We start from the raw sequence: 24,710 nt of genomic DNA on the forward strand, positions 1-24,710 counted from the left end.
AGCAATACCGTTTGAGATGTTTACTCCTGGTCACTGATTGCCTATTTGCAGCATACTACTAATCACACTGAAATTTTAATGCATGCCTATTGGTGGACAATATGTTGGGTAATCATGGAACCAGACTCTAGCAAAAACCAAATGAATGTAATCCAGGGACAAGGACCAGACAGGGAAAACAGACACACTCAACACCGAAATATTACGTACAAAAAAAACAAAAAATAATTAGCAACTCGGACTCAACTAAATACTGGAAGCATGGACCAGGTGCACCGGTAGGGTGAGAGTCCTCTGCATTTCTAGAAACACCCGCTGAGTTGCTCATATAAAGACAAATATTGGGTAGACGAAAGAAAAGGACACGGGGAACAAATTGGTACTCATGGTGCAGGTGATTACATTGTGGCGAGACGTAATGAAGGAGTTCACGATGACGACCATAAAACTTCTGAACTAGTGATTTCAATCTTGTAGCAACAAAATCCTGTTCCAGGAACCTAATTGCAATTAGTTTGGCGCGGTACGAAAAGCTTTGGTATTACATACGAGTGCTGAAGGGATGTTGGCACAGAAGAAAGAAAAGTTGACAATACAAAAGTCATTGCGTTTCTCACATTGTGTTCATTTTTTGTCGATCTCTAAGTTAAGGTCAGGTAATGAGGCTGACTTCACAGTGTCTAGAGTATCATCTATCTCAATATCGCAAGTTCTTTAAGGTAGATGCGATGTATAAAATCCCCGAAATTAGGATTTTTAACAATAAAACGTCATCTGAATAGCGGAAACTGAGATCAAAGAATCTGGTTAAATGATGTTCCTTCCCTTGGATCGGATCAGTTAAAAAGTCAGCCTCTCATATACGAGTGGAGGAATAGGTCAACTGGTAGAAGAGCACAATTCGTGCCTATTGGAAAGCCGAGCGTTTGTTGAAAAACGCGTCTACCACACTTGACAAATATAATGTCGATCAAACATTCCAACAATTTGAAAACAACTTCTTTGGTATATTTGGAAGATGATTTGACGCCGTTTTTTTGACCAAGTATGAGGAATCTCTACAAAATACTCCGCATCTGTGTTCCGTCTTTTCTTAGTAACAATGCTGTATAATGTATTTGAGTCGAGATATGGATATGGGAAATAGAAGTATAAAGGTTTGGAAAATCAAAGGTTTGAATGCTATTGTATTCTGATAATAATCTTGAATGACGGGTTCCAGAAAATCTTTTGAACTTTTCAGGATCCACATCGAATAAGTTAAATTATCCATTGAAATATACTCGACTTGCCATTATTTGTATAACTGATGATATTACGAACTAGTTCTAGGAGGTTTTGTAAGTCAAATTCAAAGTAATTTTTAGAAATATCAGAAATCATATGAACCCATTCCTACAGGAAATCCCAAAATAAACTTTTTTTTGTTTTGTTTTATTTTGTTTTTTTTTATGTTTTTGTTTTTTGGTGTTTTTGTTTTTGTTTTGTTTTGATTTTTTTTTGTATGGATATTGAAATAACTTATCTTAGTCATAAATGTGTATTCTGTGATTTTTTTCTTGCATTTGTCGAAAGTGCTGTTAAGTTTTTTTTAGTGCGTAGTTGTTTTTCCTTCAACATAAAACCTCCTATAAAACAGCTTAACAAATAACCAAACATTTATTACTTTTTGCGTAATCGAAATGGAATGAAAGGAAATATGCAACAATTAATTGTTTCTTACACGTAAGTAGTAATAAAACTTTTTCCTTATTGTTTGAAATCATTTCCTTAGTATTAACAAAAAGAGTGCTCTTTTCAGCTGATGAACAATTGTTTACAATTATTTTAACAAATGTCAATCTATCAGATTATCATATTATTCTGCGAATTTTTGTAATGTAATCATTCGAATTTAATACTGCAATTCTTCTCATGTGGCCATCATTGATGTACAGTAGAAGATCCAGAAATTTCGAGAAAAAAAAATGGGGTACCACCAACAACCCTTAGGGGGTGGGGAATCTTCAGTGGCTATCAGTTTTTTTTGGTTCTTAAATATTTTGAGCATATCGGGGAGGGGCAGTCCCTTTTTGGATCCGACTATGAAGATATACTAGATACTGCTTTTGGGCTAATGGTCTAACTCTTTTCTCTGTAATAGCTGGTCTGTGGATTTTTTCTTATTATTATCATTTTTTAGGGACATAATCTTGCCATTGTATTAGCCTGCATTTTTGTACAAAGATAAGTATTTGCCTTTCAGAGTAAGCGTGACAGTTATGTTTTTATATTAAAGATGTACATTTATTTTTACAATGTATGGCTAGCTGTTCATTACAGGATCACTATTGAAAATGATTCTTCCGTAGCACCAGATGTTACTCTCGGTAATTTAAGGAGTGTAAAATCACTCTATTCTTATGTGTACTGTCTTAAATTTTATAAATGTAATTTTAATTGTATTTTATTGTCTACATTTTGTAAATTTCTTTGTCTGTGTATTTTGATTTTGATTTTCCTAATTGTCATTCTGTTTGATGTTTACCGGTGTTTATTCAGAAATAATTTTAAGCAGCGTGTAGATTGTTCATGTGCTTAGTTTTTAATAATTGAAAGAAAAAAAACGACAAGGCGTTTGACTGACAAAAGTAAGTAAAGATGTTACTTATTTAATCATTACGGTGTATCGATCTGCGCCATGAGTAGCGATTTGTTTCCTGTGTGATAGTTTGTCTTTTCCCTTTCGTCTACATCGGAGTTGACAATTTATGAGCATCTCGGCACATGTTTCTAGAAAAACATAGGACGCTTACCCTCCCAGGTGCCTTTTTTCTATGTTCGTTATGTTTTGGTTATTTCATGTTCTTTGTTGTGTGTGTCTGTTTTCCCTGTCTAGTATTTATCCTTGATTTATATTATTATACTCTTTGCTCTCGACTCTTGGTTCCCGCGATTATTCTGTCCTACATTCATTAAAAGTTATGAATAAACATGCTCCTATTCGGATTATGTACATTTTTATATAGACAAATATATATCATTCATAACATTGGAGGAAATTTTGCTTACCATTTAGTGTTCGATAATAGCATGATTTAAATTTATTTATCAAGTAAAGTCAGAAATGATTTAAACTTATTTCAGTGGCGGATCCATCACGCGGTGCAAGGGGTTGGCACACCACCTTTCATTGGAATTTTCCCATTTACTTGCGTAAAAATGTCAAAAATGGCAAATGATGTCCTATTACCTCCCCCTGTTTCTGAGGAACCTCGGCTGACATCCCTCCTTTTCAAAATGTCTGGATTGGTCTTTGGTTTATCTCTTATTTATCACGTTACGGTTGATAAAATCTAAAATACTGCGCACTGGTAATTGCATATTTTTTACTTTTCAGACTATTTGTTTATATGGAGCTGTTCATAGTTGGATGTCTAGTTGTCTATATTTCTGTTTTTCGATATTTGATTTTGAATTTGCATATTTTAAGTGCCTTATAGAGAGCCTCATCTTATACTTGCCCCTTATATATCATATCACTACACCATTTTATTTTAAAAGCTAACAGACCACCAATTCAACTAATGAGAAATTGGAACGCACACCATAATTGTCCTATGCTGAAATTACCACCTGTACATCAAAGCTTTGTGAAAAAAAGTATATAATTTATTTTAAATATTTCAATATCGAAACTGTTTCTGAAAGGAAATGCTCATTTTGTAAGTACAATTATCTTCTTGTGTTGCTAGGCTTCGTCTCTCTGCTGGTTTCTAAATATACTCCTGATCCTGAGAAAACTTTGGGATTCCCCATGCTGACTGCAAGTTATTTTAAGCATTATTAACCTCTGTGGTATCGTTTAATAGTTATTCAAGTGGAAAGTTTAAGATCTTACCTTTTTGCATTGATTGACAAAAAATCCATACAAACCGGCAAAAGTACTTAGCAGGATCTTTTTGTACAGCAAAAGAATAGTCTGTAATGCTAGCCAGAATTTTGTGCGCAGTGAAGCAGAGACACTTAAAAATACTGTGAAACTATTTACTCGGATAGTGTGGGTTCTCAAAAACTCTTAAGATCTTTTAGGTAACATTTAATATTGTGGCTTCGTTGAATTCTATTAAAACTTTTGACTTTCCCACATTACAGTCTCCCTCACCCCATACAGCATTTGCATATATCTGCAAAAATGGTAGCTAGTTCTTACAAATTTGTTATTTAGGATACGATTGTACCACAACAACAAAAAAGAATACAAAACAAAAGCTGCTGTACCGAGAAACATGTGATCAGTTTGCTTGAATTTTTCTTTGAAAACATATTTGTCACTTTTCGAGGGACCTTTTTTCAACAAGTTATCGGCATCCCAATGGACATCAATTTTGCTCTTTCCAGAATTTAAAGAAATTACTGCATAGCTTCCTTTGCATCCGTGCGCAAATATATGACAGACGAGACGATTCTAATTTCAAAATTATAAATTTCTATTTTTTGTACAATAACATACTAGCTTCCCCTGCATATAGTGCTTATATTTCTCAGTTGTAAAGGTATGCTAGAGCTTATATTTTGAATTCTTAAAGCGTAATCTGTATCTGAGAGACAGGCTTTGGACCAGAGTAATAAAAGTTCTATTTTCGAAATTCAGACTTTATTGAGAAGTAGTCTGTTTCTGCGATTAAAGATGATAGATTTTCATTATACCAAAAAATTGTTTTTCATACTTGTTATTTGTCATTTTGACACGTATTCCCTACAAAGTCTAAGACTTATTTTAAGTTGGTGTCATTTTTGTTTTACTTGTATTTTAATTGTATTGAAGTTCCCTTTCGGTCAGTATCATCAATACTATTTTGATACTTATTTTACCAGTTTTGACCGGTGATAGTTTCATACTGCCCGTTTATAGTGTAATATGACGGAAATAGTTAACCGTAATGAAACAGAAAGTTTAGCGAGTCCGTAGGATATTCAAGTGCTAATCAAGACCATTTGGTGGTTTCAAACTTTCCATTCTTTACCCTGATATTGCCATTTGTTATACGATCGTTTCTTTTTTACTTTGCGTAGAGTTGATCAATTCCCTTTACTCTTTATTCTTATTTCAAGATTAACCTTCAAGCTTTGCAGATAAGGAATTTGTGATAGTAGTCCTAGGAATAGGATAACATTCGTCTTGAGATTATATTGATATACGGAACCGAACGCGACAAGACATTACGATTGAATTTTCCGTCCAAATCATTATAGCCAGGGACATCCCATTCGGTCCGCTTTCCAGCAGACCATCGTATCTGATCAGCTTTGATTTGTCCACCCTCTGAAACTTGGTCTATTTGACGAATGAGAACAGAAGATCTACAGTCTTTGGTTGCTGGACGAGAACCCACTGTACATTTTGACTGAAAATGGGTTTAACAATATTGCTACGTCTTCATGAGTGTGTATATATTATTTGTGTATAATGTATTTACATATATGTATACAATGTTAAAACCCTAATAACGGACGCATAAGAGTAATTGAGATCCCCACTCACGTCAGGTCAGGCTGTAGTATAACTAAGATAATGTGATGTTGTTGTAATGGTGAGCTGATTATACTCAGTGGTCAATGGAGTAAATTGTTCCCTTAAACAAGTTCATCAGCATCCCCGTAAGGACGCAGGTGCACCGTATCTTTATCACGGTCCCTTTTTTTCGGATGATAGGTTCTACTTTCAGGGATGTGGAAATTCTTTTAATATAATTAGTCGGTCCTTGCGGGCCTCTCAACGAAATAAATGATTAAGATATCTCTACATTCCTGCATAATATCCTAAATACATTTATACAAATACAATCATATAATTGTTTGTTAAATGCCCATCTCGCGAATGAGTTCACATGACGGACATAAATAATTAAAACAAAAAAGTAAGACTTTCGAGAAATAACTTCCATTACAAACCAACTGCCCTATCCGTATTTCGTTACAATTTGATAACATTGAATAAATAAAGGGAATAGTTAGTTAATGATAATTAATGCTGTACATTAATGTTAAGCCCATTGAAAACACTAATTCCCTATCAAAAGAAATAAACAATGGACTTAATGCTATAATCAAAGGACAGCACATAGCATTGAAATTAAATCATGTTTACAGAACTACTTTAGGACTTCGGCTGATTCATCGGATATATATAGATGCCATGCCTTCCATAAAATCCACATGGCGAAAAGTTATGTGCCACCCATTGCCTGATTTTTACACAGAATCGTACTTAAAGCTCAATAATTGCTGTGCGAGCGATGACTTTCGAAGAAATTGTACTGTTGAAAAAAATAAAACGTCCTCAGCTTGTACTAGCTCCGTTTTTTCCCCAATAAGATATAACATTAAGAATTTATTTCATTTGTTGTCAATAAATCTATTTTTCTTACACTAACTAGAAAAAGAAATGTTAGCTTATCAAAATACATTTTACTGATTTTACTCGACACTCATGATTCGACTTTTATAATGTGACTATAATCGTTCCCATGACCATGATTTTTGTGCACTGTACACTTTATTCTTACACAATTGTAAATTCATCCTATCACTCCCCAATAAAATTATCCAATAGATTCCTCTCATCTATAAAACCATTTAAAAAATTATTACAAATTTACCGAACTCATCATCACAAAATGAAGGATAATATTATGAAGTATAAACCGGAGAAATAAATTAAACACCATGTCTCTTAAATATCTAAGGCTAAGTTTTGTGGTATTTTTGTATCTAATTCGTAATTATTTGTGTTTTATTTATTTAAGGTGCTTTTACAAAGCAATCGATTTATAGTCTAAGGTACATTCAAAATCTGGAATCGTAGTTTCAGGGAAGATTTTTTAAATAATATCATCGAAAGAAGTCCAAAAATGTCAAAAAAGGGCAATAACTCCAACATACCTTTTTCACGAAAATTGGCACAGAAGTAACTCTTTTCATGCTGAACACTTTCGTCTAGCCTAATAAGAAATCTTAGAAAAATTCAGGCTAGGTTTCATCTAAATCCTTTTAGTAGTTACAAAGGATATTGAATACTAGTAAATGGTTTAAATAGAAATCTGAAATATTATAGGCCACTAAAGTCAATTGGAAATATTTTGTCGCAAGTGTCTAATCTATCCATTGGTTCTAAGCTCTGGAAAGTGCTCAAACTGCTGTATTAGTATGGACGAAGCGTTCAGCGATGTCATATGTATAAAAAGGGTCGTATGATATAGATGAATTAAAATCAATGTCGGAAATGATGTACGCAATTTGCTAGAACTTCAAATTTTGACACAAAGCGGGTTTAGTTTTTTTTTCTTGTAAAAGTTAAAATTGGAATTTGACAGAAGACAAAATGAGACGTTTGGTTTAAAGCTTTTATTTATATTTCAATATTAATTTTCACGCTTTACAGATGATGAATTGGTGAGTGTGGTCATAGAAATAGGACCACATTCTTCTCAAGCTGTTCTTGATATACGGTACTGAACATGGTTTGACATTAAGATTGAATTTTCCGTCGATGTCGTTATAACCTGGAACATACCAACCACTCCATTTTCCATTGAACCACTGTATCTTGTAAGCAATTATTTTTCCACCAGCTGCAACTTGGTCCATTTGACGGTTTAGCCCAGAAGGCCATCGACAGTCTCTTGTTGCCGGTCGAGAAACTTCTGTGCATTTTGACTGAAAATAATTTTACATTATAAAACAGACACTTTAATAAGGACAGTGAATTTAAAAATGATATTAAATTAAAATTTTCTTAATTACAGAAAAAAGCGAGGACTCTTTCGAGTTCGACTCGGCTTTTTACCTTTTGTCCTACATTGTATTTGTTAAAATGTTTGTATTCTGTATCGAACTCAAATGTAAAATCCGAATTCAACAGATCTAGATTTTTATAGTTCGTTTTATTATTGTATTTTAGGGGAAGGTTGAGAGATCACAAATATGTTTAATCCCGCCACATACCCGTGTGGGGAACCTTTAGTCCAGCGGTTATTATCATTCAGTGTGTGTGTGTGTGTTTTTTTTTCTTTCGCTTAAGTCGATTTTCGTCTTTTATGAATATCTTGTTTTGGAGCTTTACAGCTTGCTTTTTTGATCATCCTAAAAGACCTCAAAGAACAAGAATGCGGTGCATAATATGTACCTATCGAGATGCCTATTGTCTTTTAAAATGTTGATACACATATCCATCAAACTAGATGAAAAGTTCAACGTTACTGTGATTTTGTTTTCTATTTATGTGTTCATGTATCTAAATAATTTTACAAAGTTTTGCCACAGGTGTACCAAAGTTACTTATGTGATAGAACTATAAAGTGTGGAAAAATCAAACGATTTTATGTGCTTCTCCGAAGAGAAACAGCTTCAGATCAAAAAATTTATATCAGTTCTTTTGAATTTAATAAAATCCACAATTATGTTAATACGATGCTTACTTAAATGAAAAGCCTCTCTGATCGCAGCATTATACGACCACAGCATTTTGACCTCTGTTCACTTGAGATAAGTGTGGACATTATATTAGGTCAACACACTCTTAAGCATATGGACTCACAGTTCATTATGGAATGAACAAAACAACTGATTTGAATACAATATAGCACAAAATATGAAATTCAGTAAAAGTAAATATGTTCTGCTTAAAGATAACTGAAATATGATTTAATAATGCGGGCAGGGATTTTCAAAAGAAATACATTTATTTCAAATCAACATCGCAGAAATTTTTTTTTTTTAACTAGATTGAAAGGTGCATGGCCTTTCTGCTTCCTTTTAACTCAAAAACCGAAAAAGATACAAAATATATCAGAAATGTAATTAAAAAATTATGAACCCAAATATCAATTTCTTAATCCGACCAGAAGTAAAAAAAAAACTGCTTGTTTAATGCGTCACCCCCTTTGGCTCTTCATAACTTGAAAACCGTATGAGATATCTGATTGAAAAACACAGACAGAAATTTCATAAAGAATCCATTAAAAATCAAATTGATCAAATACCAAAAAATATGTAAGGTTTTCCGGGGGCGTGCCCCAGTTTCGTAACACGTTAACTCCAAAACGGTTCAAGTCTATCTTGTTCAAACCTTTTAAACATTATTTCAAAAAGAACATATTCATATTGACATTTGAATCATCAAAAAATTAGAGTTAAAGTGAACTTTTTTCAATGAACTTTAATAGTTACATCCTTTATCCCCTACGTACCCATTATCATCAAAAGAAGTGGGCAAAAACCTATTATGAACCTTGAGGACCCGACAATTCCCTAGGAACAATGTGCTAAAACTTCTGTAAGATCGGATAAGTTTTTATCAAGATATTGTAAACAAACAAAAGTCAACGGACGGCAACAACGCATAACGCTACGACGACAAGGTGATACCATTATAAAAACCTTAAAATATTGCTTGCGTATAAGTATTACCTGTGCAGATCTATCGTAGAGAATTTCATCGCCATGTGTACCCTGTCCAATATTACCATAACATACGCTAACTAGAAACAAAAGTGATAGAGTAGAAAGATACATTTTGCTTGCTTAAATTGCTTCTTGCGGTTCCCATATTTATACCTTGTCTATTGATCACCGTTTCTACGACAACAACGATTTAGGGATTGTAAACGTGATTATTGATTCTTACATAAATATTTATTTGGGTGACAGATTTTAATAAAGTCGGTTTATCAAAAGAGTTATGTTTTGGATTGCTTATGTTTATGACTGCATTATAGTTATATCACATTTACTACATTTTATAATTCAACAACTTGACAGTTTACGTGCTTAAAATCAAAACAAAGATTTTGAAATTCTAAGTAGACACAATTCAGCTATAGATTTAGAACAATAGTCCCAATGATGTTAGAACTTTTAAATTTGGAACCAAAATTTTGGTCGTTCCCTTCGCGGGACTTGAACTCGTGTCGCTGTGACAGCTATCGAAACACCCCCCTGCACAAGTCAGCGCCCAAGATCACTCGGCCTAGCTGAATTTTGTGCAGGCGATGTTGCCATAGATGTCACAGCGGGATGAGTTCAAGTCCAACGGAGGAAACGAACAATTTGTTTCGCAAATTTGACAGTTCTAACATCGTTGGGAATTTTTCAGACCCTTCTATGATTACGTTATTTTTCCTGTATCAATTTGACCCGTTGAAGCAGTGTAGTTCGTCACATTGTGTAACATTGATTTATTGTGGAATGTATCGTTAATTTGATCCTCTAGGACAAGTTTTCGGTTGTTCTCATATACTAGGATACGTGATCGATTGATATACTATGACACGTGTTCGTGCTGAGCTTTTGTAAAATGATATAAATTTTAAATCAAAATAACTCATCGCAGTCATAATTCCTGATACTGTCATAAATTATTTCTTCAAGCAGTCTGGGGTTTATATTTAAAATTAAGATATCTAGTGCATTTCATACAGTTTAGTTTTCCACTTTGCTGTGCGTAGTAATTTGCCCTTGCCCTAAAGCAGAACCGTTTCCGTTTACCACGTTTATGTTCATTCTTGTCCTAAAAAACAACAAACTATCCATAACGTTTTCACGTAATCAGAATAAAATGAAAAATATGCAATAATAAATTGGTTGTTTCATAACAAAAGTAAAATCACTTTTTTTGCACGGCATTAATGAAAATGAAATCCTTTTCTTATTGCTTAAAACCTTTTCCTTATTGTAAATAATAAGATTTGTCGTCTTAAGCTCTTGAATATTTATTTTCAATTCTTGTTACAAATGTTTATATATGCTTTCAGATTATCATTTTATTCCCAAAATTTGTAATGTTATCATTCTAATTTTTTTATTGATTCTTCTTCGTATATAAAAGTTGGAATAATTATAGTAGGTAGTAGTAGATTAGGGGATAAAATATGGGGACCCGCCAACGGGCCTAAGACACATTTCAGGGATTTCCAGTTTATTTTCTATTCTACCAACTTTTTAGCCATAAGGTGTCAGACCTTTGTTTAGATTTGCTTATAGAGTGATACTTCTTTTGGACAGGTTGGGTCGTTTTTCTGTAAGAGTGTTAGTGGTTTTCGCAATATTTTCATTTATTAAATTGGTATGTTTGTATTTGGTAACATTCATACTTGTAGACAATAATCTCCACTCCTGACCTTAGAAGCAAATATGTTTCTTTTTCATTAGAGAGTTGTGTATAAATATAAAGTTTAATAATATTTTAATGTATACTTGTGAAGATATTTAGTATGCACTGCATATTTAATGTCATTGGTAATTTAATTACACCATCATATAAATGTGTAACGAGCTTTGTAAAGGTTATTTGAGGACATAATCTTTCCATTATATATGCCTGTATTCATGTATGAATTTGGTATATTTGTATATCACGGTTAGCATGACAGTTATTATTTCTTATTAAAGATAGAAGTTTTCATTTATTGTATAGCTATGAACCAGGCCAAAGTTAATTTTTATCCTTCCGACGCACATGGTGCCACTCCCGGTTTTTTGCGGAGTGGGCAATCACTGTATTATTGTTTTGTAAGCTTTCTTGAATTTTTTATCTTCAGTTTTATAAATATAAATGTAATTAACAGTTTTCTACATTGTGTATGTATATTGTCTCTCCTCTGTTGCCTGTTTACATGGTTTCTGCCACGTACTTTGAATCTGTTATCTGTTATCTGCCGAAACTACGCAGACTTTTTGTATCGCGCTAGAACTCTAACAAATAGGCTTCTGGAACAGGGTTATGTTGCTACAAGATTGAAGTCATCACTACAGAAGTTTTATGGTCGTCATCATGAACTCGTTTTGCTTGCATCTACCAATATGTCTTTTGGGATTCAGTTGATATACATTTATAAAGATCCAAACCATACTGAACGTACTGAACGAATTCTTCTAGTCAAACTTTTATATCTACATGTACTTGATTTAAACCAAACTAAAATTATTTGTCATGCATTATTCATTCATCTTTCAATTTTATATATTGTCATGATTTAAGATCTTCCCTGATTTAATCATTGTACTAAGCATAAAATACACCACTTATGTAGATACATTATATGCATTTCCAGACATTACTTCACATCTGTTGCACGTTATTTTCCATCCCATAAATATAAAAGGAAACCTTTAAAAATTGTTTATCGACGACACAATTAAACGACGATTCACACAAACATGACAAAGAGTGGATCTACATTTTAAAAAATTATGAATTTTAAAAAACTATAAATTGAAGAAAAGACTCTTCTGTGTTTATTTTTAGCTCAACTATGGTGTGGATATCCGGTGGGCGATTCGGATTCTTCAGAGCCTCTAGAAGGAAAAAGGTAGATAGTACCAGAGTAGCTGCCAGAACTATATGAGAAAAGAGTTATTCCTTTTTAATCAATCTGTTATGTTTGTGATTACCCCTTATCTATCATATTACACTAAACCACTTCGTGGATGGTAAAATTGAGCTGGTCTCATATAGATCTGGGAGCTACTCTGGTAGTATTTTTCCTTTAGTTAACATAGGAGATAGCATGGAAAATACAGATTTCGAAAATGATTTATTATGAAGTTTATAATCTCACTTCAAAGATAAATTTAGCACAAATTACATTCTGCGCGTTATTGATTTAGTATCACATACTGTAAAATTATGAAGTCAATAAATTCTTTTGTGATGAAATATTTAATACGTTTGAGTGTAAAGTAAGAAACGATTACAGTGCAGTTTCTTTTTTCAATGCACTGAGAAATACAAATTATAACGTGCCATAGATTTTTCCTTTCCTTTCGTCTACTTCTGACTGACTTGACTTTTTATGAGCAACTGGAAAGGCTAAAGATGTTTACCCGACAGGTACACCTGGTCCATGCCCCCAGTTTTTAGTGGAGTCCGATTTGCTCATTTACTTTTGTTTCTTTGTACATGTTATTTTGGTGATTTTATGTTCTTTGTTGTGTCTGTTTTCCCTGTCTCGTTTTTGTCCCTGAATTACATTCTTTTGATTTCTTTGGTTCCCTTGATTACTCTTTTGCAAAAATATGTCACCCCTTTGGCAGCAGATTCTTTATTTTGTTCCTAAGTACATACGCTATGTAAGGGAAAAAATGTTTGACAAGAAAGACTTTAACAAATGTGCTCCTATTGTTATATAGACAAATTTATGTAATCAAGAATCCAGGGAGGCAAATGTACTAACGATTTTGCATTCGACAACACCATTATTTAAATATATTCATTGAGTCATAAATGTTGCAAAACTGGGTTATCTCCTTTTTCTCACGCTTTGGTCGATAAACGCTAATGTACTGCGCACTTAACATTCCTTATATGTTATATTTATAAGATGATTTATTTATTATATGATGCTGTTTACAATTGCATGTGTCTAGACGTTTTTATTTATTTTTTTATTTTGTAATTTTGTCATTTCTTTTTTTCAATAATTTGTTTTGATTTTACATATGTTGCATCTTTGAGAGCTTCATTCGATAATGGCTGAGAATAAGAGGGACTTATAGTCTTTTATTATCTGAATTTGTAAAACCGGTCAATTCTCTTTTTTCACATGAAGCCTTTTGTCAAGTAGCCATTTGCTAGTCCTAACTGTTTCCATCGCTTTTAAGCTTAAGATCTTATTCATCTTCAGTCCATATGTTGGTCAATATGTTAGTCAATATGTTGTGCTTACCCCTTATCTATCATATTACTAAACCATTTCGTGGATGGTAAAATTGAGCTTGTCTCATATAGATCTGGGAGCTACTCTGGTAGTATTTTCCTTGTATGTAACATTCGTGATTTTTTTCAGTTATTTTTCTCATTGCCTCTGCAAAACAACAAACAGGTTTATTTTCGAATATATATACAGATATCACAGGGGCACGAGTTCGAGTCCCGCAGAGGGAACGACAAAAAATTTGCTTCGCAAATTTGACGGTTCTAACATGGTTGGGAATTTTTCAGACCCTTTTATGCTTACATTATATTCTTCAGACCAGTATTGGTATTAGCTATTATCAGTAAAATAATAGAAAGACATGTATTCAATACTTTTTATGAATATTTATCAACTAATAAATTAATTACAAAATGTCAGTCCGGTTTCAGACCGAAGCACTCATGTGCAACTGTTCTACACAGTCTAATCATGTTTTTTGTTGTGTATAGTCTGGTCTTCGTACCTGGATTACATTCTTTGTCTACTATACATGACAAAAATGTTGTCGTAAGAGTAGACAAAGCCCAAAACAACATTGTTTTTGTTTGCAAAACGTTTTACATCCAATGTTAATAATCAGAGGTAGACGTAGAATATAATAGCAGTGTTAAGACTCATGCTGCTACCACACTCTCCAAAGAAGAAATTGTGGAAAACCATAAATCTGTGCTATCCTCGTTTGGTCTCTCTACCAAAAACGATGACTGTGATTTACCGTCTATGTACTGGATTCCTAAACTCCACAAGAATCCATACAAACAACGTTTCATAGCTGGATCTGCAAAATGTACTACCAAACCTCTTTTAAAACTTTTAACTTCTATACTTACAGCTGTCAAAGAGGGTCTGCTGTCCTACCACAACACTTGTTACTCCCGTAGTGGTATTAATTCAATGTGGATCCTGAAAATTTCGAAAGATCTTTTGGGGACAATCAGTTCGAGACTATTATCAGAATATAATAGCATTAAAACCTATGATTTTTCAAGACTGTATACTTCTATTCCCCATACTCAGTTAAAATCCCGACTTTATACATCGTTGTTTTTCCGAAAATGATGGTACACCTAGATACAAATATATAGTTCCTGGTAGAGATTTCTCATACTTTGTAAGACAGAATTCCAAATCATCTTCCAAATATACAAAAGGTGTTAACAAAATGCTGGAATTTTTAATCGAAAACATATTTGTCAAGCGTGGTGGACGCGTTTTTCAAAAAAAAAAAACGGTCGGCATTCCAATGGGAACAAAATTGTGCTCCTTTACTTGCTGACCTATTCCTTCACTCTTATGAAACTGACTTTATAGTTGATCTGATCCGAAGAAAGAATATTGTTTAGCTAGATCCTTTAATCTCAGTTTCCGCTATACAGATGACGTATTATTTTTGAGCAATCCTAATTTTCGGAATTTGATACATCGCTTCATCTACCCCAAAGAACTTGAGATAAAGGATACTACGGACAATGTGACGTCAGCCTCATATCGACCTAAACTTAGAAATCGATGGTAAAGGAAAACTATTGACCGAACTTTACGACAAACGTGACGACTTTTCATTCAACATTGTCAACTTTCTTTTCATCTGTGGCAACATCCCTTCAGCACCTGCGTATGGAGTGTTCATATCACAACTCATACGTTATGCCAGCGCTTGCCGAGACTACGCATCGTGCTAGAATTCTAACAAATAGGCTTCTGGAACAGGGTTATGTTGCTACAAGATTGAAGTCATCACTACAGAAGTTTTATGGTCGTCATCATGAACTTGTGGATCGTTATGGTGTATCCATTAGCGCCATGAAAACTGATTTGTTCAAAGTGTCATAGTTTTCCTTTCCTCTTTCGTCTACCCCGGACTTGACTTTTTATGATCAACTCGGCGGGTGTTTCTAGAAAAGCAGAGGACGCTTATCCTACCGGTGCACTTGGTCCATGCTCCCAGTTTTTGGTGGAGTCCGAGTTGCTCATTTACTTTTGTTACTTTGTATGTATGATTTTAGTTACTTTATGTTCTTTGTTGTGTATGTCTGTTTTCCATGTCTGGTCCTTGTCCCTGGATTACATTCTTTTGATTACCGTTATAACCTTGGTTCCCTTGATTACTCTTTATTTCCAATGTCCAGACAAAGAGATTGTAGATGATGGATTTTTATAACATCAGCAAATTTACTTTCAATACTTTTTACTTGTTTCTTGCAATTTTGACATGTCTTCCAACAAAGTTTAAGACTTATTTTGAAGTTTGTTTCTTCTTTGTTTACTTGTATTTTGTTCCTTTTATGGTTCATATCATCTGAATTATTTTGAGTACTAATTTTACCAATTTCGGCCGATGGCAGTTTCATACTACCCGTTTATAAAGTAATATACCGGAAATAATTAACTGTAATAGAAGTGTTATCAAACCAGGTGTAACCCACTACCGGTATTTCCATAGGAAATGTCAGTAGCAAGTCAGGACCATAGTGGTAGTTTTTACCTTGATAATGACTTTTGTTATACGGACATTTCTTTTTTTAAATTTCCTTTTTGCTATTGTCTAGAGTTGATCAGTTCGTTTTTGTTCTGTTTTTACCTATCAAATATACTCAAGAAAATGTTTTGAAGGTGAACATTCCAGCTACAAGGACTGTTAAGTGTTCAGGGGCCACTTAGAAATCACTTCAGAGATAAGCGGGAAAGGGGGTTACATTTCGTACCTCCATATTTTAAATGGAAATGTCTCTAGCGTATTCCGGTGTTTTTGAATGGCCTCTTATATCTAAATGAATGATAAGGTCCGACCTACAGCACAAAATCAACAATGAAAACGTACTTGTAGGCATATTAACAGGATTCCCCGATATGGATTTTAACAGCAGACCAAAAAGACTTTTTGTTTTCAATCGTTTTTTAATAATTCTTATTTTTGTATTGAGCTTTAGGCTTTGCAGATAATGAATTAATGAGTGTGATAACAGAAATAGGACCACATTCTTCTTAAGCTGTTTTGGATATACGGAACCGAACGAAACAAGACATTACGATTGAATTTTCCGTCCAAATCATTTTAGCCCGGGACATACCATCCTTTTCATTTTCCAGTGGACCACCGTATCTGATAAGCTATGATTTTTCCTCCCTTGGTCCATTTGACGATTTAGACCAGAAGGTCATCTACTGTCTCTTGTTGCTGAAAAAAAACCTCTGTACAATTTGACTTAAAGACATTATTATGCCCTCAAAAGTGTGTATATATATTATTAGTATTTAAGGTGGAGATATGTTAAATGAATTCATATGGAAAATAATCTTGGTATTTTTGTCAAATTTGCCACATTTTTGGACATAAAATGCGCGCATGTAAATTACAAATTTATTAACAAAAATCTATATGGATTCAGAATGGGTTGTGATTCAACTTCATCAGGAAGTACTGTGAGTACATGTATCTTGCACTTATGAGGAACGTCTTTCCGGAGCACACGAGTTAACCCCCGTTTTCTGTTAGGTTCGTGTTGTTTACATTTGTGTGTATTTAATTTTTGTGTCTTTCTTGTTGTTTGACCTTCAAAGTTTATATTCTCGCGTGTTTTGCTCATTGATTTGCCCCCTTCGATATTCTCCTTTTTCATTGACATTTTGGTACGTTTAATATAACAAGATTGGATATGGTGAGTATGTCAATGAGACAACAACCTCAAACGGATACAAAATGTTAGCTTAAGGTCATCCATACGATTTACCTTCATTAATACAGAACTGAACACAAAGTTCACTTTATTGTGTTGATAAAAAACATTTTGTAATATTTCAGTCTTAAAAATGGCTTTATTTTATAACTAAAAAGGTGGAATTATGGAATTAAACCACCGTCGGATAGCGTGTCAAATTTGTTCTCATTTTTGTCTCAGGGAAATAAGGTTGTAACAACTGAAATCTCCATAATTGCTCTGCAAGCGATGAGTTTCTAAAAAGATTAACTGTTCTGTTTTGAAAATAATTTTACACTAAAAAGGTCATCAGTCTGTTCTAGCACCGGCCCACAACAGACATCACATCAATAATCTATTTCTATTTGCTGTAAATTTCTTTATCTATTTTTTTCTTCAGTCTGTATTGTTTATGCATGTCCATTAAATGATGATAAACCGATATGTATTATACTTATCTTGCAAAACGCTGACACTTACTTAATAAACATTGATCTACGAGGTACCACTACAAAAGGAACAAACGATGGAAAATCAGTGGACATACTCCTACCAATTTCCCCCAAAATACTATATAGACTAAGGAGACGTTGCACAACACAATATGGTGTAATAGTCCTTTTTTCAAATTCCGGACTTTGACTTTTTTCATTATTATTTTACGCAAAGGGGAATAGTCCTTTTTTCATACTCCCGACTTAGAGTTCGTTTAATTATTATTATTTTACGCAGAGGGAAGTAACTCTCCAACCTACAGACTGATTTACTGTCTGTTTGGAGCAATGCCACTTACCGCAGCACAGATAAATCTAAAATTTGAATTTGAAGTCTACTGCTGTTCATTACTTGGAGACTTTTGAATAACTCATTGCAAACCATTTAGGTACTTACTGACCAAAGTGAAAATGCATTAAGTTTCAAAGAAATATGTTTACTGTTCTTACTTTACCCACTGAGACCGACAACCATGTTGTCGTATGTTGGTGGGTCAAGTCCCTTCGAAAAACTTGATAAAATGGCTTGCATTCCGTATATATCAAAAAGGACTATGCAGCGTGCTTAATATATAATAACTGATTTAATCATCTAGTGTGTGATATTCAAAGTAGAATTAATAGTATTATTTTTGAAAAAGTTTTCCCTCGCTCTTTAACAAGGAATAAAACAACGTTCCTTGTTCTTGAAGTATCTGTAGTCTTACTTTTGGCTGCGATACACGATATACAAACTTAGGGAAAAACTCATTTATTTAATATTCTTTTCCCCATTTCCGGTAACGATTATTCAGGGTAAAATGGCAGGTCAAACAGTGACGAGTAAGGGAGATTTTCACGCGGGAAAGCGTTTTCACGGATTCAAAGTAAAAAAAAATAGATTCCTAAAGTCTACCAATGCTTTACTACCTGCACAAGGAAAATTGGCGAATCGATTATGATCTTCTTGGAAGGCCAATAACGTTTCAGGCAAACGTTTTGCTATATGAATATGTTTATTTTGGTAACACTTTTTTTCAAGTAGGGCTATATAATTACGAAACAAAGCCGGATTTCCCAATTTGGAATAACGTCCATTGTTTGGTATAAGAATAATGTATCGAAAAATCTAAAGTTTTTAATGCTTCTCTATAGGAAAAGGAACATGCCTTAAGGAGGCAGGCCTAGAGCAGGGGATATAATTCTTGAAATAAGTGATATACTTTATCATATTTAATTTCACCAAAGCTTATCAAGCTTTCATTCTTGAAATCAGTCCAAGTTACTTTGATGCTTACATGAGATTGATGTAAAATTATGAATACAAACATTCCAATAATTTGTTAGAGTTGTGTCCATTCCCTAGGTCTACCTCCTTAACAATATTCTCAACAAATTAGATCAGATATAAGTACAAGAAGGGCAGAAATTATGAGTCTAAATAGCACAAATACCAAACCCCATACAATCGTACAATTAAACAGAAAAAACATATCAAGAAGTACATATTTGGGAAGCACTGTCAAATTTAACAGATTGAAGAGCTGAAACAGACATTAATAAAAAAAAAATATAGCCAATTGAAAGCTAGATCTACCTATAACAACCTGAAACTACAAGCAGACAAGGAAGATGGAGATGGATAGGTCATGTTCTCCATAAAATCGGGACAGCATGACTTAAGCCGTATTATTTTGGACCCCTGCCGGAGAACCGCGAAGAGGAAGACCCAAAAGATCTGGCATCGCACTGTTGTAGCTGATATGAAGATCATCAACCAGACATGGGGGACCCTAGAAAAACTTTCCAATTATAGACAAAAACTTTGTTGCTTTCCCATACGCCAAAGGGTATAACTGGCAGAAGTAAGTAAGGTATGAAAAAGAGATTTTGATCAAAGACTCTCTGAAATTTACATGATATTTTAATTAAGATTTAATCTAATATAAAACGTACTTAGACTATATAATTTACATTACCTGTGCAGATTTATCGTAGATGATTTCGTCGTCATTTCCAGTATGAACATAACTTACATTAACTAGAAAAAGAAGTATTAGCGTATCAATATACATTTTGCTGATTTTACTCGAAACCCACAATTCGACTTTTATACTGTGACTATAACCGTTCCCATGACAACACTTTTTTTGGACTGTAAACTTCATTCTTACACAAATGTTTCTATTTCTAGGTATTATAATATTGTATTATAAAAATTTATTGTATTTTATTTTTCAATAGTGTTACGATTTTCACACTTATAAGAATCATTCTTGTAACATTATTTCTTAATTCTAGGAATTTTTTTTTAAAGAAATAGGAAACATATATAGCCATATACCACAGAGACGAGACGAAAAATATAGGTATCCAACTATTGTTTCTGGCATATTGTTTTTGAACGCTATTGTTATTGCGGGGATCATATAACAAACAAAAATAAATAAAATATACTATTATATTCTACATAAATATTGTGAATTTCGGTGGGTTGTATACGTGTTTCAAGGAGTAGCTTCTCGTCAGCAACCACCATTAGAAACAAAAACAAAACCGTAGGAGGATCTAGATCCAAATTGAACACAAAGTTGTGTCCCAGAAGTACTCATAAATACAGATATTGAAATGGGGATTGAGTCAAATCAAGCAGCGAGAAATTTTACCATGTGCAATATAAGGACTGATGCTTCGGTGTTTTCGAGGTTTGAATTTTGCGATACCGCAGATTTTGGGTAATTTTTTTATGAAAGAACTCAAGTCCAAAATGTCTGACTACTTGGCTAGTGAGTACCTGATACATAGACCAACTCATTAAAATGTGAAGTAATCCAGTTCCATCTCTACTTTAGTAGAGTAATATCTTCTGTGACTGGTTATGAATTCAAAGTCAAAATTCATTTTAAAAGCTTAAAAAATCAAATACCTGTTTCTCTTTATAAAGACCAGTACTTAATTTTCAGTTTTACCTTTTAATGTAGCCTTTTTTTCTTTTTATCATTTACTAGTGATGTAAACAACAAGGGCAATTCTAAACTGTACAAGGGTGTCAGGTAAGGTAATGTTTTGTACTTTATTAAAACTTACAGTAACTTAGTTCAGTTCAACAATATAACAAGCCTTATCATTTGTATCTATTCATTACATTTGATAAGTATACATGTACTCTTTACAGAGGTTTTCGTTGCCGTTAATAATGCAATTCTTATAAAAATGTTTAACAATAATTGACAATTTATGACTATGTAATCGGAATAAAATATCAGAAAAAAATGTAATAATTTGTTCGTTACAAGTATATGTTGCACAGTATTTATACTGATTTATATGATTGCCGCTATAAGCTTGGTTCCCTTGATTACTCATTGTAAACAACACAAACAATAAAATCCCCTCCTTATTGCTTACAATAACTAAATATACTTTCTTACCCTATCGGTGTACGTGGTTCATGGTCCCAGTGTTTAGTGGAGTCCGAGTTGATCATTTGCTTTTGTATTCTTTAAGTTACTTAATATTCTTTGTTGTGTATGTCTGTTTACCATGTTTGGTCTTTGTCCCTGGATTGTTTTCTTTTGATTTCCGCTATAACTTTGGTTCCCTTGATTACTCATACTAAGCTCAAGAATATTTGTTCATATTTGATTTACCGTTGTTAAAATAGGCTTTCCGATAATCATATAACATTCTACAAATTTGAACTGTTAGCATTGCCTAAAACTCATACGTTGTTTTTTATTCTACAAATGCTATACTTTCACATAACAACATTTTTTTTTTTGCATTCAAATCTGCACTTTGTAAGAAAATCATATATTCTTCTCCTACTGAAATCAACCAAATCAAGCCAAATTAAGAACGATAACTCTTCCAAAGTGCAAATTTCATGTACAATCTCAAATGAGCAACAACCTAATGAAAAACTAAGACTGGGTATGTGATCAGTAACTGTTTCTGAACAAGAAATAATACTGAATTTGGTGGGTTTTTAACATGCATAAATCACCTTCTGTCTGATTTTTATAAAGACTGCTACTTAAAACTAAAATAAAATATAGGTTTGGCGATATTTGGCAACAGCTTTAATTGACAAATAGATTATAAATATTCACTCAAAATAGATATATGCAAATATGTTACGGCAGAAAATATGACAACCTTGTAGATAGATTATCAATAAATGGATAGTTAAACAATACACCGTGTGATACACAGGTGTAAATGTCCATAAACCTAAAATTTCATTGATTAATGTATTTATAAGATAATAAAAATTAATAATAGATGCATCGAATTCTGCCAACCGTAGTTAATATCCTTTATTTAAAAATTGCTCAATTGCTCAATCCACATTGTCTATGCAAATATCAGCAAAGACGATTCATTTGGTAAATCCACAATACCACGTGTACAAGCATGCTCCATTCTATAGATCCATATCACTTGGTATTGGCCTGAAAAGTAGATAAAAATATACAGCAGTATCTTTTCAACAGTAGATTGAGTGGTGGGTTTTAAAATTGTTTGAAACAAAATATGGTGACTAGCGTCTTCAACAAACGATTCAAAAGAGTGCTACACCTCATGATTTTTACGTCATCAATATCGGGTCTCCCTAATAAAAAATGTGAGCATTCCTGAATACGTCCCCTGTGGAGATGTGGCGTCGGATATAAATTACGCGTACGCAGACGACAATTCTGATTCGGAGGCCAAGGAACCACGCTTTTTCTATATAAGCTAATTGACCTGTTATATTTCATCCGTACCTGTATGCACCCAAGTGGATACATCGTTTAGGTGTACGCCTACCAATTTACATATACTAATGATTTATGATGTAGTGACCCGTCGGGACCTGAATACCAGACCTAAATATTTACCTTACTACTACTATGAACTCTGAATCCAATTTCTGTTGTACATACATTTAAGGGGGTCGTTGGATTATTCAAGCGTGTGTTTATTGTAAGGAAATTTCTATAATATTGATATTAGTGTATCAATAAATTGTTTTTGTTTAAGTTTTTTTTTACTTAATCTGAACAAAACAGTGCCTTATATATATTAAAACAATGCCATATCATGCTCGGTCACACTTAACCTACTGCCAAGGTTGACTTCGCTACCAGTAAAATACTTAAAACCAGATTTTGGGTGACACTCAATAGATCCTTGCAAAATGTTGAAACAAATATCATTACCAAGAGGTGTCAAATGGACCCCATCCGTTCTCATAAATCTTAGGTTTGGTTTAATATCTAGGTATCTTACACAACCCCAAACTGAAGAACAAATGTTCATCCTGTCACGACTCTCATTCACTGCATCACAATTTTCTGAATATCTCCACTTTAATTGTGCTAAGATTTGGGATCATACCAACATGGTGTTTGGAAAATCGCTTAAAATCCAACGAATTATAATTTTAATCTCATTACGTAGAAAGGCAATTTTGACTTTTCCTTTATCATTACCTGCTATATGGAGGATAAGAAAATAAGGTGGATCTTCAAAGTTCCTCATAAATGTAAGCTGATTTTTTACCTGCCTTAACACCATGCCACGTCTTTCTTGCCACCACAAGGAGATATCTTAACGACCTAATCCTAGTTTACACGTCCCCGACTCCTGCCTGAGACAAAGGCTTCTTTGATAATAAATGACCCAAGATTCAGACTTCCATAGATTTACTAACTTACATATAGCAATTATCTAAACTGTTTGCAAGAGTAATCAAGGGAACCAAGGTTATAGCGGTAATCAAAATAATGTAATCCGGGGACAAAGACCAGACACGAAAAACAGACATACACAACAAAAAACATAAAGTAACTAAAAACATACATACAAAGTAACAAAAGCAAATGAGCAACTCGGACTCCACTAAAAGCTGGGAGCATGGACCAGGTGCACCGGTAGAGTAAGCGTCCTCTGCTTTTCTAGAAACACCCGCCGAGTTGCTCATAAAAAGTCAAGTCCGGGGTAGACAAACGAGGAAAGGAAAACTATGACACGTTGAATAAATCAGTTTTCATGGTACAGATGGATACACCATAACGATCAACGAGTTCATGATGACGACCATAAAACTTCTGTAGTGATGACTTCAATCTTGTAGCAACATAACCCTGTTCCAGAAGCATATTTGTTAGAGTTCTAGCGCGATACAAAAAGTATGCGTAGTTTCGGCAAGCTCTGGCATAACGTATGAGTTGAGGCTGACTTCACAGTGTCTGTAGTATCCTTTATCTCAAGTTCTTTGTGGTAGATGCGATGAATCAAATTCCCGAAATTAGGATTGTTTAAAGATAATACGTCATCTATATAGCAAAAACTGAGATTAAAGGATCAAGCCAAACGATATTCTTTCTTTCGGATCAGATCAGCTATAAAGTCAGCCTCATGAGAGTGAAGGAATAGGTCAGCATGTAATCGAGCACAATTTGTTCCCATCGGAATACCGACCATGGAAATCATGAGAACAGAATTAAAATTAAACTAATATATGCATGTTTAATGTCCTATATAACCCTTGTATGCATTAGACCTCCAACGACCAAGGCGCAATAGTTCAATATCACAAACACCTTCAACTGCAATTTTGAATTCATTAATGTATGTTTGTGTATGTTATTGGTAACTGCCAACTGGTAAAAGGTAAACGTACATCTGATCTTTTTAGTCTTGAACGCTTTATCCGGGCCTTCTAAAGGTGTTATTATCACAATTTTTTAGACATATCTTCATAATTGTTAATCTTACTAAAACATTCAAGCCCATCAATATGACAACTTATAGCT

The 24,710-nt window shown here is 33.7% G+C and overlaps 1 protein-coding gene and 1 long non-coding RNA gene across 2 annotated transcripts; both read right to left on the minus strand.

Annotated features, from left to right (window-relative positions):
• Positions 1-7,371: 7,371 nt before the first annotated feature.
• Positions 7,372-9,609, minus strand: LOC148620793 (uncharacterized). Its single transcript, XM_088573934.1, has 2 exons — positions 9,451-9,609; positions 7,372-7,698 (listed from the first exon to the last, which is right to left on the minus strand). Exons 1-2 carry the CDS (start codon positions 9,553-9,555, stop codon positions 7,411-7,413), a joined length of 393 nt encoding a protein of 130 aa, XP_088430060.1. The 5' UTR covers positions 9,556-9,609; the 3' UTR covers positions 7,372-7,410.
• Positions 9,610-17,603: 7,994 nt separating this feature from the next.
• On the minus strand, positions 17,604-21,579 carry LOC148620794 (uncharacterized). The gene is made up of 3 exons (XR_015920821.1): positions 21,339-21,579; positions 19,887-19,948; positions 17,604-17,942 (listed from the first exon to the last, which is right to left on the minus strand). It is a non-coding gene; the product is annotated as an uncharacterized LOC148620794 (long non-coding RNA).
• Between the last annotated feature and the right edge of the window lie 3,131 nt (positions 21,580-24,710).

Source organism: Perna viridis, chromosome 3 (assembly GCF_037379345.1).
Source record: "Perna viridis isolate PV_CMFRI_1.1 ecotype Kerala chromosome 3, ASM3737934v1, whole genome shotgun sequence".
Taxonomy (NCBI): Eukaryota; Metazoa; Mollusca; class Bivalvia; order Mytilida; family Mytilidae; genus Perna; species Perna viridis.

Bases quoted from the DNA above. Each gene is read 5' to 3' on its own strand.
- LOC148620793 (XM_088573934.1), bottom strand. From the start codon at position 9,555: ATGTATCTTTCTACTCTATCACTTTTGTTTCTAGTTAGCGTATGTTAT. The intron at 7,699-9,450 runs GTAATACTTATA...AATTATTTTCAG, and splicing joins TCTACGATAGATCTGCACAG to TCAAAATGCACAGAAGTTTC.